At 38.1% G+C, this 16,621-nt stretch overlaps 1 protein-coding gene across 5 annotated transcripts in view; it reads left to right on the top strand.

Annotated features, from left to right (window-relative positions):
• The window catches only part of LAMA2 (laminin subunit alpha 2), a 361,287-nt gene that overhangs the window by 316,571 nt on the left and 28,095 nt on the right, over positions 1–16,621 (top strand). For all 5 annotated transcript variants that reach the window (XM_065632757.1, XM_065632758.1, XM_065632759.1 and 2 more), the window contains 5 exons: positions 3,686–3,845; positions 7,513–7,637; positions 9,744–9,906; positions 11,869–12,013; positions 13,406–13,544. In XM_065632757.1, coding sequence (XP_065488829.1) covers positions 3,686–3,845; positions 7,513–7,637; positions 9,744–9,906; positions 11,869–12,013; positions 13,406–13,544 — 732 coding nt within the window. The remainder of the gene's footprint in view (positions 1–3,685; positions 3,846–7,512; positions 7,638–9,743; positions 9,907–11,868; positions 12,014–13,405; positions 13,545–16,621) is intronic.

Consider the following 16,621-nt stretch of genomic DNA (forward strand, 5'->3'; position numbering starts at 1 on the left):
TTTTAATTCTTTTTATAAAGAACTGAAGTAAAAGTTCTTTATTCCTATAGGAATTTCCTATAATTTGATGGTACAGGAACTTAACAAATGTCACTTACAAAGTTACTTACCTGCTTACAGAGGCAAATATGATTGGCATTAAGAACTGCAGTCAAAGTATCAATTAACAAAGGAAAATCTGGCATAACAGTATGTGATGAAATTATTTAAAGCAGGTTTGCAAAATGCAAACTGTCAATTTTTTGAAACGGTCAAATGGACGATAGACTGTTTTTGAGGCTCACTAGATCAGTGAAACAATGTCACTTGACTTCAGCAGACCTCAATTAGAAGCAGGACCTGATTAGTTTTGATTTTAACCAAGTGTGATTTAAGTATTACCATTGTTTTAATTGCTAATGACAGTTTAAGAAACGCCCTTCCTTTGAGGACAAAGAACTCTTGAGTCACAAGTTCCCTGTAGACACATCCAGCCCAATTCAGGGAGAATTCAGTCTTAAACTACTGTGCCACATCTAAGCCATACTTTCCAATGAAGATTTTCTGTGCTCTGAAGGGGCCAAGGAGAAGAGGTTTCTACACGGTATTTTGTAGTCTAATGTTGATGACTTGCAAAAGCCACCTCTGTTGTATCATGCATCTCCTGCCTGCATGCCTGCATACATGGCATTATGTAAATTTTTCAGATGATCAGCCACAAGGTGCTGGTACATCTTCTATAATCCACCAGTTTTGCAGAACTATCACTAGAACGACATCTTCTAACCTGATGATTTGTCATGCACAGGGTAACAATGCCTTTTTGCTGTCAAGTTAGCCAAGTTCTTTCTTCAAGCTCAATTGTCCTCCCTAAATAAGAGAGAATTATTTATGGAAGAGACTCCATTGTTAGCATTTCAGTCTGTTTGAAGATGAAAGACAACTGTGCTATTTGTGACGTATTAGACATCCTAAAAAAGTGTCAGTCTGCTCAGTGACTTGTGCATTATTGCACTTGGATGTTTTTAAACTGGAATCTTGATTTCAGCACTATATATATTGAAAGTTCCAGTGACTTTCTTTCAGAGAGCATCAAGGTTAAGCAGTTTAAAAAAAGTCTTTAGCAACTGTTAGTCATTCAACAATTACTGCATTAAGAACTTTTATTGTTTAAAGGGCTTCATGCCAATAAGTCTGAAAAAAAAGGTAAAAATTTGGAATTTATGCTGCGTAGAAAGCTATCTGCTTGGCATTCAGTTGATTTTAGAATAAAAGGTAAAATATTGTCATTAAAAGGAAATTAAAAAAAAATAGAATAACGTGGATGGCTTTAGCCCACATTGTTAAAATGATTGGGAGCAACTACATGTTTGTGTACCCCAGAAGTCACTTTGGATATTCCTGAGGAAACTGAGAGTCCCATGTGTTTTCCAGAGCTTCCAGATTAAGGTATGGGTGGGTAATCAAAGAGTGCCAGTGTTTTTTTGTAAATATATATTTTTCACATAGAAATCGTTGAGATCCCTGATTACAAAGCAGGCAAGATGGCAGAGATCTACAAAGGTATACCCCATTGATTGAGAATCATCAAAATTACTTTGTAACCCTGCTTCACAGTTCGGGAGAAATTCATCAAAACTGAAATGTTTCAACAGAATTTTTTTAATTATTATTTAAGTGGCTTTTTGTCCAGTTTTATGTTATTTCATGGGAAAACTGTCGTGTCATTCTCATTTTTGGGTAATAGGTTCTGAGCCAAAGAAATTTCTCAAGAGTGTTTTTTAGATATAAAATGCATAGTCTTATAGGATTTTTCCACTCTCTAGAGTCCTGGTCCAGTAAACTTTCTAAGTCCGGGAATTCTGTAAGTACAGATTTAGCTTAGTCAGTAGCCTAAGTTATGTCTTGCTGTGCTCTACATGTAAGTTCTTCAAGTAAAGCTTTAACAGAAATGACAGCTCTTCCTGAAAGGTATGCTTTTAACTTTTAGTTTGCTTGTTACTTCAATACCTGAAGCCAATCTTTTCTTTTTTTCTAATTACACAAAAAGGAATTTTACATCTTTGCATGGAGCAAAGTTCAAGACCTTAGAAAATCAAAGTGCCTTTTTTTATTTTGGTTTTTTTTTTTTACATTCTGGCTGTGACTTGACTGTATCTTCATAAGATGAGCATGTAACTTTTCATCTAGAAAAGCTTCATGTGGAAATTTTTGGTGATTTTATCACCTCTATTTAATTGGCTTCTGTCCTTTCCCTAGAAACCTTTGTCACAAATGTAGATATAAAGTCTGTTTTCTGAGAAAAGTGTGTTTTGTCTAGCTTGAGAACAGGCACCGAGTAATTTTTGGAGTTTAATTGGGTATGCAATTGTCACTCTTGGTAGATATACACTCCTTGTAAACTGTTATGATGTGTTTCTGCCTTCAATATCAAACAGTTAAGTTATAAAAGTTCCATGTGATATTGCTATCCATGCTGAGTGTTTCAGTGCAAGTTAGGATTGCAAGATCAGGCATCCATGTTAAGAATTTCCAAATTAACATGACAATGGTCATGGGAAATCCAGCATCCTATTAAAAGTGAGGCGAAGCATTGATTTCCAAAGTTATCCCTTAACCCACAGTATGTGATCTCCCTCTGCCTACATCATTTCCCAGCCACTCCTCCACCACATTACTGAACATACTAGACACTTCATCTGCACATGGCAGGATTTGGGTCACACTCCATGCTTATTTCTGCAACCGCATTATGGCTCCATAAGAAATTGTGTGTTGATTATGGTCCATCTGTCTGGGAGGAAACACTAAATTATGGTGTGACTGTAAATGCCTTATCGTTTACTCCTATTAGGTCAGCAGTAAGCTTTCCATGGAAAGCTACTATCCATACTGCTGTAAGCAAAAGTAATAGTAAGCAAATTATTGCAAAGGATTCAAAATTATTCAAGTTTCCTTTGAAATACCTTTCTGTATACCCGAAAGACCAGGAGGAATCATCTCCTCCACGTTATGTTCCTCCCATTGTAAAAATGTCAGCAAACTCTTTCCATGCCAGTTGCTATATTAATATAACCTAAGGAGTACAAAACAAACTGCTGCAGAAACTATTAACAAATGATAAATTCTTTTATTGTTGTTACTATCAATATTTGATATGGTTCACAGAGGAAAATGAGGTAACATCCTTGAATGTAATGGGGTTTGTGCCTGTTTGATAAGCAACCAGAGCGCTCCACTGCAGAAAATACAAACTCTATGCATCACAGTGAAGCAAATTGAAGTACTTTATCACATGATCATTCATTTCAGTTCAAATATAATCTAATAAACCTTACAAAATTCAGAAATTTAATTTGGAATTTTGCCTACATCATTTGTTATGTCAGGAAACAATTGCTCAAGACTAATTTCATCACAATAATTTTTAAAAATGCAACTTCTTTATTTTAGTCAATGAAAGTTCCACTTCATCTGTATAGTGAATTTTGTTCAAGAAGGATATTGAAGTGAGAAAAAAAATATGATTCTGTGATCACGTCTTTAACTTACACAGGCATAAGAGCCTATTCCTTTTTATCAAAATGGAGCAAAAATGGAGCAACTACATGTCTCTATTAAAAGATGCCATCAAAAAATAGTCTTTTCCTATGTTTGATTTAACTACTGACTCTGTATGCTTAAATTATTTTGTTAAAATCTCTAGGACTGGGAAAAATGGCACAATATCAGTGCGAGCTCTGGATGGTCCCAAAGCCAGCATTGTGCCAGCCACATTCAGTGCTCTCTCTCCACCTGGATATACCATTCTGGATGTAGATGCTAATGCCATGCTGTTTGTTGGTGGTTTAACTGGAAAAATAAAGGTAATGTCTTGTCTGGAGCTAGTGTATTAACTGTCTATTTAGGTGGACAACTGTGTTATTGCTTAGAGCAGAAATAGGGAACTTTAATATTTTGGTGTCATTATAGTAGATGCTTTAGTAGCAAGTAGTACACCTGTGCTCTTGAAAGATTATTAGGATTTGCCAAACATGTGGGTGCACAGACCCGAAGGTTCTCTGCCCATGCTGTTAACTTCTTATGCTCAGAAGCCTGGTGGCTGGATGTATGGATGCAGCATTTAGCCCAAACGACTAAATAGACAAGGAAGTCAATTGAAGAATTTCTTGGAGAAATACGTATTAGACAAGGCAGACTTTCTGTCATCTTTTTCTGTGTTCTCCTTACAGCCTTAAAGAGAGGTTCTGGTTTGCTCTCTACCTTCCAACTTTCTGTCTAGAGGGTGTTTGCTTTTTTCTGTTAGCCATCAACCAGAACCCTTGAAAAATATTTCTGAAATTAATGAATCATCAGTTGCTAAAAGTGATTCTGCAGAGTATGACCCTTACAAAACCAGAATGGCCTCACTGGCTTTCTGTACTCTGTCCCTTTGGTCTGCTTTTTCAAAGGAATGGAAATTAAAAGTGGAGAGGTACTTTCTCCCCCACACCTAATAATTCCTCTCAGCTTTCTTTAGTTCTTGGATTTTTGCTGTCAGGTAAGTTTTAAGTTTCTGCTGTTGTTTTCACTCATACCAAATTTAGCTACATTGGCATTATGTCCTGTTTTTCACTCACCATAATACCTCAGTGGAATAAATACTCCACTGCGGTGAATCAACACTGTTCAGGGCTTGCAGTGTTGTGTAGCTGTAGCCACCAAAGGCCCAAACACACATCCATTAGAGGCTACAGGATTGTGTCTGCCCACCTCCCTAAAACATTTAACTGGCAGAGTCTGACTGCAGGCTCAGGAGGACAGACTGGCTCAGGTAACAATCATAAGTGCCAGAATTATGATTAAAAGAATCATTTCATCATTCTGCTTGCAGAAAAGCACCTTAGAGTTTGGTTTATATAATATTTAAATTTTGTTAACTCAGTTGAGACTCCACCAAATGCATGGTCAGGTGGTTTTTGACTGCTTGTCTTCAGGTGATCCCCTGAAGGAGTCATGAGACTTGGAACTCAGATGCCAACCTAAAGCCAAACCTTATTTTAGTTTATTTTAGATATGGCTTTTGAGTTATCAGAAGGCAAGTGGGGCAAATACTGAAACATAATAATACCATTTGCACAGCTCTAGAACACCAAACCTCTCAGACCAAAGTTTTCACCTGAATTCTACTTTGATTCTCTGGATTCTTAATGTAACCAAGCATTTTTTTCAAAGATGATACGGAAGTTCAGCAATAGGTGTTCTGTGCCACAGCATAGTCTTGTGCCTAGTCCTGATTTCCACAGCAAAGCTGTAACATTAGGCTAACAAAAATGTATGTTTTACTTGATGTCGTCTCTAGATTTAAGTATTATAAATATTTTATCTTAGTATTACAGCCTGATGGTAGAAAAAGTGAGGCAAAGGTGTAAAGAGAGATCACGTGTACTATTTGAGTAACCAGACACAAAAGCTGGTACCTACTGCTCCAGTAAAAGATGTCACCTTTCCTAACAAAGGTCATCACACTTAAATTGCACTGTCAGAGGAAAAAATAGTTTGAATTTTAAAGTATTTAATATTATATCTACTGCTTTTACTTCATAGTTAGTAGTAGTAGTATTTATTTGGGATATTTACTTGATGTTTAAATACTAGCAGTATTTGAATAATACTTAGTCAAGAAGAATTACTTAACAATGAAGCCTCATGAAGTGTGTGTTTAGGAAAAAGTTAGAGATTTAGCAGAATCTCTAAGGGGAAATGGGTTCAAGGTCTCTTCATGTTTCACGGTAAACAAAAAGGACCTGGACATGGTAACGTTTAAATCTGAACCCTTTCTTTAATTTTTTTCTTTTTCCTTTAGTTAGATACAGTGAGGCAGAGGTGGGTAGTGACCACAATTCAGCAGGTAAGACAGTTGTAGGATCAAGTATGAGGTGCGATGCTGAACAGAAACAGGAATTACGGATGCTGCAAAAGTCTGATGCCAGAACGCTGTTTTCAACTTCAATAAGAGTTCTCCAGATATTTTCTGGAGAATTCTCTGTTTTTTCATCTCAGTCAGGAAGAAACTCATCCCTTTTCTTTTGTTGTTTGTTTGGTTGGTTTTTGTTCCTCTGGGAAAATAAAGACAAGGTCAGAAGTAGGAAAACTGTAATAGAAGAGGTAGTGAAATGTAAGTTTGCTATGGCTGGTATATTTGCCATTTAAACACTACCAGACTTGCTCTTTTCAGACACAGTCTGTGAATTTAAAGAGAAATGATTACTTTTCTGGGAATTTTTGTTATCATGTAGTACAGTTTTCAGGGTCAAAAGATGAAAACGTTAACTGAGATTCTTCTAAAACCATGAAACTCTTTGGACATTTATGACAGTCACTGGTGTTTTTTTAATCTTTGTCTTACAAATCGTCCTATTATTGGGGTTTAGTGTGCTTTAGATTTGCCATGGGATTTTGTCCACATCCTTTTTTGCATGCATCTTTGCAGTGTATTCCAAAAGAAGGCTCATTTTCAGTTTTTAAAATCATCTTTCATCTGACTTGAGTAGAAGACTATGATACTTAGATGCCATGAATTTCTCAGAAGTGACATTAAGTTTATACTTGTTGCTAATTAAAACCTTCCAAATTACCCTGGAAAATATCACCAGCCCATTAAGTCTTTTGAGTCATACTTTTCCTTGAATATTTTCAAATTGCACTTCTCCATATTCTCTTATAAGATCTTAATATTCATAATTGCTGTATGGAAAACAGCAGGTGCTTGTCTGTTTCAAATAGCTAAGTATATAGATTTTCAATCAGCTCATATTGATGAAGTGAAATTTAAATGAAACTGGGTATTTTTAGAAGGATAATTTTGAGCTGAGTACTCTGTGTACTTTCAAATATTACTACTGTGATCATGGTACCATGTTATGGTCTAATGAGCATTACCTGATATGCGTGACCCTACCTTAATGAGTTTGATAGAGTATGAGTTTAAATTGCTTTGCCATTTGCACTTTTTTCTGCATCCAAAATTCAGCATGAACTTTACAGATGTAGCCAGTTGAGTTCACAATTGGTCTTTTATCTTGGACAATCTGCTCAATTTCCAGGCTTTGGAGCATCAAGTACAGTAGAAACATTTTCCTTATTGTATTGCGGACAAAGATTCCTCATAGACCTTTCTATGAAGTCTTAAACAAAAATCCACACAGACCCTGAACAAGTGGGAGTGGGCAGCTCCCTGAATAACCAGCAAAGCTGACGGTGATGTGGAAGCCAGGGCAGCTCCTCGTTCTCCAGGAATCGTTCTATCTAAGGCTTCACCAGAGTCTCAGATAAATGGGCTTTGATAAATCAGCTTTTCCACTCTGACTGATACAAAGTTTAGTTCACATTTTTGCTGATCAGTTGTTTAATAGGACGACTTTCAGATTAATTGTTGCTATTTATATTTAAAATAATATGAAGCATCTTCTGGTATTTCATGCCAGTTTTGATTCCAGACACAGTAGATCACTTCAAATTGAATTCTAATGAAATTTGTATTTTCTTTTGCAGAAGTCAGATGCTGTAAGAGTCACCACCTTCACTGGCTGCATGGGTGAGACCTTTCTAGACAGCAAGCCCATAGGTCTGTGGAATTTCAGGGATATCGAAGGTGACTGCAAAGGGTGTGCTGTCAGGTAGGTACTGCACTGACTGCTTCTCGTGCTCCTTTGGGAAACTGTCTGCAGTGACACTGTGTTCTCTGGTAAGCAGCAGGAGTTTCCACAGCAGCCATCAAGTTCCCATAGACAGCAGCCGTCTGTACACAGCATTGAGAGCTGTAGGAAATACGAAATGAGGTTGCAGTTATGCCAAGAGGGGAAGCGCCTAATCAGGGTCATAAATCTGGTCAGTGTCGTAACAGAATTAAGATGGTATAATGGTGCCAGGATGGAAAGGCTCCTGCTAACCAGTAACCAGAATTAGTCAATGAGAAAGGGTGGGATCCACAGTGGGACTGAGTCTGGTTCATGGACAGTCATGGTGTGGGTGCCTGCTCCTGTTACGCAGCATGGGGCAGAGTCAGGTGCCTCAAGGTGGCTTTCATAGCCACCAGTGTAGTGAGCAGAGACCCCCACAAAATAAAAGTGTCTCCATTCTCAAGAGAGAATGGAAAAACCTGTCCTTGTCAGTGACCTTTAGTTCCAGGTAGGGCAAATGGTCCATCCAGGCAGGACCAGGATTCACATATGTAGGCTCAGGACTCTCTTCAGGAATTTTGAAACAACCAAAGTTACTTCCTTTCCAGATGTGTCCTTCTCTTTGAGAGCTGTGACCCATTTTCATTCCTCTCTATCCCACCAAATTAATCTCAAACACTTTCCTGTGCCAAGTCTCAGCTTCAAAAGCTGAGGGCCCTTATACAGAGGCACAACCTGATACTACAGCACAGTCCTGGGAATTATCATGTAAAGAAGACAGACTCTGGGTCTGCCACAACCTTGTTTATGGTTTATGACTTTCACAGTGACCCACTGCATGAAAGCAGCACTGTCCTCTTAGATGCTCCTGGGGTTTTTTAGCGAATTCAGCAGTGTCGGTATATGGTGTAGAGCTCATGCTGCTTTAAGTGAAATAATTGCAAACCCAGTCAGGGAAGTTAAGAATAGGCTAGTTTCAAAACTAGGCTGCTAGTTTGACAACCTGCTAAGGCTTAGCCCTTTGAAAATTATGGAAAATCCAGTTGTGAACAGAAACAATTTTGGAAATACCAGAGGATTTCCTTGACTACAAATGGAGGCCATTGACACTTATGTAGAAATTTAATGAGCATGATGATGGATATAAGCATGTCTGTTCCAAGCAAGTCATAGTGGAAATGCTTAAACCTTTGTGTGGATCTCTGCCTAAATTTAATTTTCTTATTCATTAGTGATAGTGTATATCTACTTGCTTGAAGTTGGAGGTAGGTGGGAAGGAGATTAAAAAAAGAATACTAGACTTGAGATTTGTAGAAAACTGTATTAAAAGCTCCCTTTTACCTTAACCCATTGTTTCAGTACCAGAAAGAGTCCTTCTGCAAAATCTGTTTTCAAAAACCTGTTAAATGTAGCTATAGAGAGTGAAAAGACTACATTCAGGATCCTTGTGTACATGTGCCAAGATAAATGAGAAACAAGTTCCTAGCCAATATTGCACGTGTAAGTCCCTTGTTCAATTTTCATTGTGTTTGTGATTAAACCAAAAGACTGATGTCTTGCAGCTCTCTGATCTGTGTGACAGAAATGGACAGTAGTCTATCATAAAAATCATATCAAACAGACTCAAAGCCTGATCTTTTCTGTTCTGTAATGATAGGAATGCCAAAATTTGTCGAGGGCCTGATGTTTCTGCTCTTGTGGTGTTTGTAATTTGTGGGTAAAAAGAGAGAATTAGATTCCAGAGTTTTCAGTCTGGGATCCTCTAGGAGTTGTAATATCACTAACCATAACAAAACCAAGATTTATTACAAGACAAAGGAGTACATAATGCTGTTTTACATTGAGGATTGCAAAATGGGTCATTACAGGCCATGAGATATATGTGACAGGTTCTGCTTCTGTCTTCCTCCCAGAAGTGCTGTTGTGTTGGACAGCCAGTGAGCTGACCTTACAGCTTCACTTCTCAGAACTGGGGTTTGATATAAAATCAAACCAAGTTTGGGAAGACTCCCAAGAGGCATCCCCTCCCTCCCATTTCCCCTCACTTCTTTTTCTTTTAACCTCACACGGCAAAGGAAACGGGTTGGAATTGCCCCTTTTCAGCCCACAGGTGGCGGACGGTGAAGGGACGGTCCAGTTCGATGGGGACAGCTACGCTGTGGTGAGCCGCCCGATCCGCTGGAACCCCAATATTTCCACAGTCATGTTCAAATTCAGGACCTTCTCATCGAACGCTCTGCTGATGTATCTTGCTACTGATGACTTGGTAAGAACAACCAGCTAACGTCCACACTCCTGACAGGTTTCATGCCATCTTCACAGTGTCTGAATTTATCGTTATTATGAGAACAAATAGGAATCGAGAGTAGCATTGTCCTGGTATGATACTGTCTGATAGCTAAATGAAGGCAGACAATACTGTAATGTGGAAGTTGACTGCCTGCTATTTACTGACTGGGGAGCATTATTGTGTGCCTGGATGTTTGACTGAGGGGAATTCCAGCTCTTCTGAAATTATTAATTAATTTTAATTTATCCCAAATTTTGACCTGTGCAAACATTGCCATTTATAGTTATGCCTTCATAGTTTAAAATGTCATAGTGTGAGAGCAGGGAGACTATGGGAAGAGACAAGTCTTAGAAGTCCTACTGATATATAGGCAAAGTTTGTGTTTAATGGAGTGGCATTAAAGGGGAACTAAATGGTGCAACAAACACAATGTGATGGTGATGGTGCTTTTACAAGGCGTACAAATGGTCCCCTTTCCAGCTAAAACAGAGAATAGAAGCATTAGTTATAAAGCTGTTCAAGGTATTTATTCTCATGCGCTATCAAATGTATGTGGATAACAGGGAGAAGTTATTTATAAAGACATCTGGCCAGATCCTCACATGAACCAGGACTAACTCAGCTTCTGCGTATCTGATCCAGATTGACTTGCAAGCCTGACTGGGAACAGAGTCCTTTCTTTAGCCTTTTCATATGGGCCAGAAATTATATACAGCAGTTCTCCATGATGTCTTGAAGAATTACTGAGCACTCACTATTTTACAGAAACTGGTTTTGTGTAAATCAGTCTTACTTCAGATTCCTGTATTTTAGGAAAAATTATCATAATTGCTGGAATTATCAAGGAAAAGGGTGCTCCTCCTGACTGACTATAGTAAAAGAACATTTCATTATGACAATGAAAAAAAAATGTTTACTTGAACTTCTGAAAAACTCTGGAGGCTGCAAGGCAACTAATCCCTGATATAGTTTCTCTCTTAAGATGTTGTCCCACTATATAAAAACTTAAAGGACAGTCTTTCTAGTGATGTATGGATGGATATGCATAAACATCTAAAATACTGAGTTTGTTATATTTCACTGTTTTCTTCTTAACATAAATCCACGTTAATGTACATAATATTATGATCACAGTTTTGCGTAAGTATTCAGCACATGGTAAACTATTTTCATCCCCCACATATCTGAACACAGGTGGAACTGGCCATGAGCAAAATTATCGTTAAACTTAAAATTTCTCTGGTACATTCATGTCCTGCATCATAGTTCTGCCATTATTTCCTTAATGCCTTTCATGCCTTCTGGTTCCCCGGTTATTTGTTTTCCACTTTGAATCCTGCCAGCTCTTTTTCTGTAGGTGCTGCAGCGTTACGCTATTGTTCCAGTCAGCCATCTGCAGTCACTGCTTAGATATTGGTGTCACTGGCTGATTAGAAAAATAGTTCATAGCTCTCTGTTGCTAAAGATTAATCTGTAGAAACCCTGGTAAAACAAGCCCATTTTACCATCTTTACTATTCTTGCTTTCTACTTTGCAAGTTTAAATCTAGCTGAGATATGTAGTAAGTACACTAACTGTAGTACAGACATTTACTCAAAGCTCAGTATTAGTTTCAGGTAATTATAATGTGTATTTCTGTCTTCAATCTAAGAAAGTAGAAGTACAGACATCCCAGCAAAATTCCAGCTAAGTTGTTAGCAAAATTCCAACTAAGTTAGCAATCCAAAGGAGAAGAAAAGGGGAAAAAATAACTTGTTGGCAGCAGACATTCATAAATTACAGTCCTGGGCAATAAACACGTAAGCAGACTTTTTTTTAAAGGTTGAAAAAAGTTGTCTGTTGTCACTGAGGAAAAGTACTTATTTAATGACATATGCATTTTACCAAAAGAAACAAGAGTCATAATTTGTGTATCTGTCTAATCCCTTTCATTAACAGAAGGATTTCATGAGTGTAGAACTCAGTGATGGGCGTATAAAAGTCAGCTACGATCTGGGTTCAGGTACAGCTTCTGTTATCAGCAACCAAAATCATAATGATGGCAAATGGAAAACTTTCACCCTGTCAAGAATTCAAAAACAAGGTGAGTTCCTGTGGTGTTAACACCATGACATTCCCAGTGACTTACACAGTACAGCTAACCGTCTAATCTTGAGGAAGATGATGTGCAAAATTGCTGGAATTATAAAGTTCTAGTGATTTAGTGATTTATTTTTCTTAGATTACAGGTGTGTTGAGCTGCACGTGGGTGATTGCACTGTTTGTTGAAAAGGCCTTTTATGAACAGGTAGTTTAATTTTCAGGCATAATTCTGATTTACAGTTGCATAAATTGCATTCTGAAATGCTCCTGAGTGGAGAAAGAAGAAACTTTTTCATCAGTTCCCTGATGTTCAAAATCATTAAAAAAAACTATGTGGTTTTTGTTAGGACAGCAACAGCTTTTGTACAGTACACAGTCATCTCTCATGCTCAGCATGTCTCAAGGTACTTAAAAAAAGCAATTACTTCAGTACATTATCTCAGAAGACAAAGCCAACAACTATTTTGTATTCCCTAATGATATGCAGAGTGCCATGATCTGAATCTGCATGGAAACAACTGGGAACATCTTCAAAAGGGCTACTAATTCTTTAGCCTGTTACTTGTGCAAAATGTGAAGTGGTGGCACTTGGTAAGATCGCAAAGGATGCTGGATATCGTGCTAGCAACCCCCTTTTTTTTGTTTTTAATCTGGTTATAGGACTCCTAGAATCTTACCTGAGCCAAATTAATTTTATTTATGGTATCTGTGGCATTCCCTGTGCCTTTGTATCCTGAAGTCTTTGCATTCCGAACCTTCAGGGTCACCAAGAGCCCCTAAAACACACTCTTCCTCCACTGCCCCCCTGAAACACAGACCATGCATTAAAAATATATGGAACAAGCATGTATATAGGATGGTTGTAGGTAGCACATCACCGACTCAAGATTGAGGTTAGACATGACAGCAACTGACTGCTTTGGGTTTGAAAATGTTTTAGAGTGACTGATCACCAATCTCTAAGGCACATAACGACAGTGCTTACCAAACTTTTGTGCTAAAAAAATCCTGCTCAAGTGACAGCCTTTGGACTGAAATAAAAAATTAAATGTAAAGTGACTTCTTCTGTCTTGAATTTGTCCTGAAGTGTTAGCTCCAAATTACATTGACACAAAGAACATACCAAATTGAAACAGGTTTAGAGAATACATAAAAATAAAGCATACAGAATTGCTATAGCTTTTCAGGTTGTTATGGAAACAGAGGAAAGTGCAGGTCTCTTTGCCTGCCCATAATCGACAATTTGGAAATCCAATGTCTTAATTGCGAAATACAGCCCTCCTTGCCTGTCCCCTCACCTGCTAACCCTCCAAATATTTCTCTGTTGGTTTCTTACATTAAGATGTCATTGTTCCTGTCTGATATTCTGAAACTAATCTCAAATCTCTTCTAGCCAACATATCAATTGTAGACATAGACACCAATGAAGAAGACGCCATAGCAACAACTTCTACAGGCAGCCACTTTGGGCTCAACTTAAAAGGTCATGAGAAAATATATTTTGGGGGATTGCCAACCCTGAGAAATCTAAGGTAACATGGCTCAAACCAATTTCTTTAGCTTTGCTAAGGGGTTGTAAATGCAGTGGAATCTTGTTCTCTGTATTTATTTCTCAAGTTCACTTGCAGTAAGTGAATAGTGAGTTCCCAGTGTACTCTATATTGCCACAGCACACCAATGTTTTATTTGCATATGTTATGTATTTCAATGTATTTCACACAGCTCACATTACACGAGTACAATGGAAATAGCAGTAACAGTGCAGTACAGATTTCTGGTGCTATGCAAGGACCATGATGTAGCTGACTTTTTAAGTATTTTTTTATTTGGTTAATAGTATTTGTGACTTCAAACTTACAGAAATGGCTCCATACCTCCACAAAATTAAGCACAAGTGTTTACCTTGTGCATGAGTAGAAAAATTGAACTACAAACTACTCCTCATAGGATTACTGTTAAGTGGGTATGCATGTTTTTGCATAATGAGGGTCAGTATACATTCAATACATATAAAAATATTGCGTTTAGATATAATTTAAAATTATTTGTAGATACAAGTTCCTGGACTGCTTAGATAAAATTCCTATTGTATTCAGAAATTAAAATATATGATACAATGCTTCTGATACATTTAATGTAAGTAGAATGAAATACAGGAACCTTTTCCCTTCAGAAACCTGATCCTGAATTTCTTACACAAATAAAGTTCCCAGTATTTATTTTTAACATATTGCATAGTATTATTAATAACTTTACCTTAGGTTTTAATAAACTAAAGAAATGGGATAACAGATATTTGAACTTAGTAATTGTATTATATGGTTTTAAATAGACCAAAAAACTTAAAGTTTAAATGAATATTCAGTAGTTTTGCAATGACAAAAACAAGAGCATTCTGTGCTACAATGGACAGATGAGTAAGACAGAAACAAGCCCATTAATCTATGTCAGCTTTAGCTACGTGGCATAATCACAAACTTGGAGTGATCTTGTGCACAAGGAACTGCTGTGATTAGTCCACAGGCTGTTCTGCAACTAAAAGATGGATGTATTTATTAATTTATTAGGGTAATAGCTGACCTCTGATGTCAAATCACCCAGCAATAAAAAGATCTAAGATCTATTTTACTCATGAAATGTAACACTATATTATGTAATTGTGAAATCACACTAGCGCATAATGAAATGTCTAGAGTCATTATCTTCCAGAAAATCCTTTGTGGTTTCTTAGAAAATCAGTGTACCACAGCTACTTGGACCTGTGGTAACCATTTTGCCTGCAGCTATGATTCATCAGTCACTGGGGCAAGACGAATGTTATGGTAAATTAGAATCAAAAATAGGGAAAGGGAGATTAGAGCAAAGCTGAGCTACTGCAAACAATAGACGCTGGGGTACCCGTGACTTTGTAATTAGCAGGTCATGTCAGTTCTGCCAAATTCTTTACATGGTTTGCTTTTACTCACGACCATATAAAGCAATAAATTATGAAAGTTCTCCATTATATTACATTTTAAGGTAGCTGTTTGCAGAGTAACCCTGTTAATTTTTATAGTCTGATAGTGTATGTGGAATCTCACCATCTACTCTGTGTTGTTTGTAAATGATGTATATCTGTCTCAGTGTGAAATATTTGAACCTTGCTAATAATTATAATTTGTTACAATTAATTTTGATTTTTTTTTTGTCTTTCTCACCCCAGTATGAAAGCAAGGTAAAAATAATCAGATTACTTGCACGACTTGCATGTGTTAGTAAGTGCAGCTTGAAAGGACTGGCAGCAATGCAGACGCAGCGTGTGGGCAGTATTTACACCAGCTGCTACGCTAAGGCTGTTAATTCAGTGAGTTGCTCCTGCTGCATCAAGCAAAGCTGCTCCCAAGTGCTTAACACTCTCATCTTACACACTGTGCACACACCTACACAAACAACTTTTATTTTCTTCACACAGCTGCTTACTTCAGCTGTGTTTGTTGATAAGACAAGACTGAGGCAATGCTCAGGCAAGCTGTGTTGCCGAGTTTCATTCTGACCCTCCAAGCTGGAAGAGCAACATAGTCCTGAGTCAGGTGAGGAGCCCTGTGCTCCCGGGCAGGGAAGTGGTTACTGAGGAGGATGAGAAAGCTAGGTGCATATTTTTGTGATATCTGCCGCTTCTGAGTTTAAGAACAGGAGGACAGGAGAGGTCACCCTTTTCTGACTGTTTTCAGTTTGCAACTATTGGTGTCCATTATTTTACTTTGATATGCTCAGATGTGAACTGAACGCCACTGTTTCGCAGCTTAATTCATGGCATGAAGTACAAAAATGTAGTTTCCTCCCCCAGTCCAGAGAAAGATTATTTCCTACCAAGCTCCAGAAATCTTTTCCTGTGTTCCCTTGAAATTGATCCTAATTTGAAAAAAAAACCAAAAAACAAACAAAAAAAACCCCAAGATCTGAGGCTGCATCTGGAGTACTGCATCCCTGCACCCAGTTCTGGGCTCCCCAGGTTAAGAAGGACAAGGAATTACTTGAGGGAGTCCAGCAGCAGGCTACAAAGAAGATTAGGGGCCTAGAGCACCTTTCTTAAGAGGAGAGACTGAGAGCTGGGTCTGTTCAGCCTGGAGAAGAGAAGGCTGAGAGGGGATCTCATCAATGTTTATAAATATCTCAAGGCCGGGTGTCAAGAGGATGGGACCAGACTCCTTTCAGTGGTGCCCAACGATAGGATGAGGGGCAGTGGGCACAGACTGAAGCACAGGAGGTTCCATCTGAGTATGAGGAGAAACTTCTTTACTTTCAGAGTGCCAGAGCACTGGAACAGGCTGCCCAGAGAGGTTGTGGAGTCTCCTTCTCTGGAGACATTCGAAACCCGCCTGGACACCTTCCTGTGCAGTCTGCTCTAGGTGAACCTGCTTTAGCAGATGGATTGGACTAGATGATCTCCAGAGGGCCCTTCCAACCCTAACCATTCTGTGATTCTGTGGTCTGAATGAACTTGGACCTTGTTCTATATGTTTTGGAATGGAACAGGGGAAAAAAGGTCTTAGGAAAACATCAAGCAAGTATTAAATGTTTACAAGGATGTAAAGTTCATATGGGTTGAGAATTATAAGACAACAGTGAC

This window comes from Caloenas nicobarica, chromosome 3 (genome assembly GCF_036013445.1).
Source record: "Caloenas nicobarica isolate bCalNic1 chromosome 3, bCalNic1.hap1, whole genome shotgun sequence".
NCBI lineage: Eukaryota > Metazoa > Chordata > Aves > Columbiformes > Columbidae > Caloenas > Caloenas nicobarica.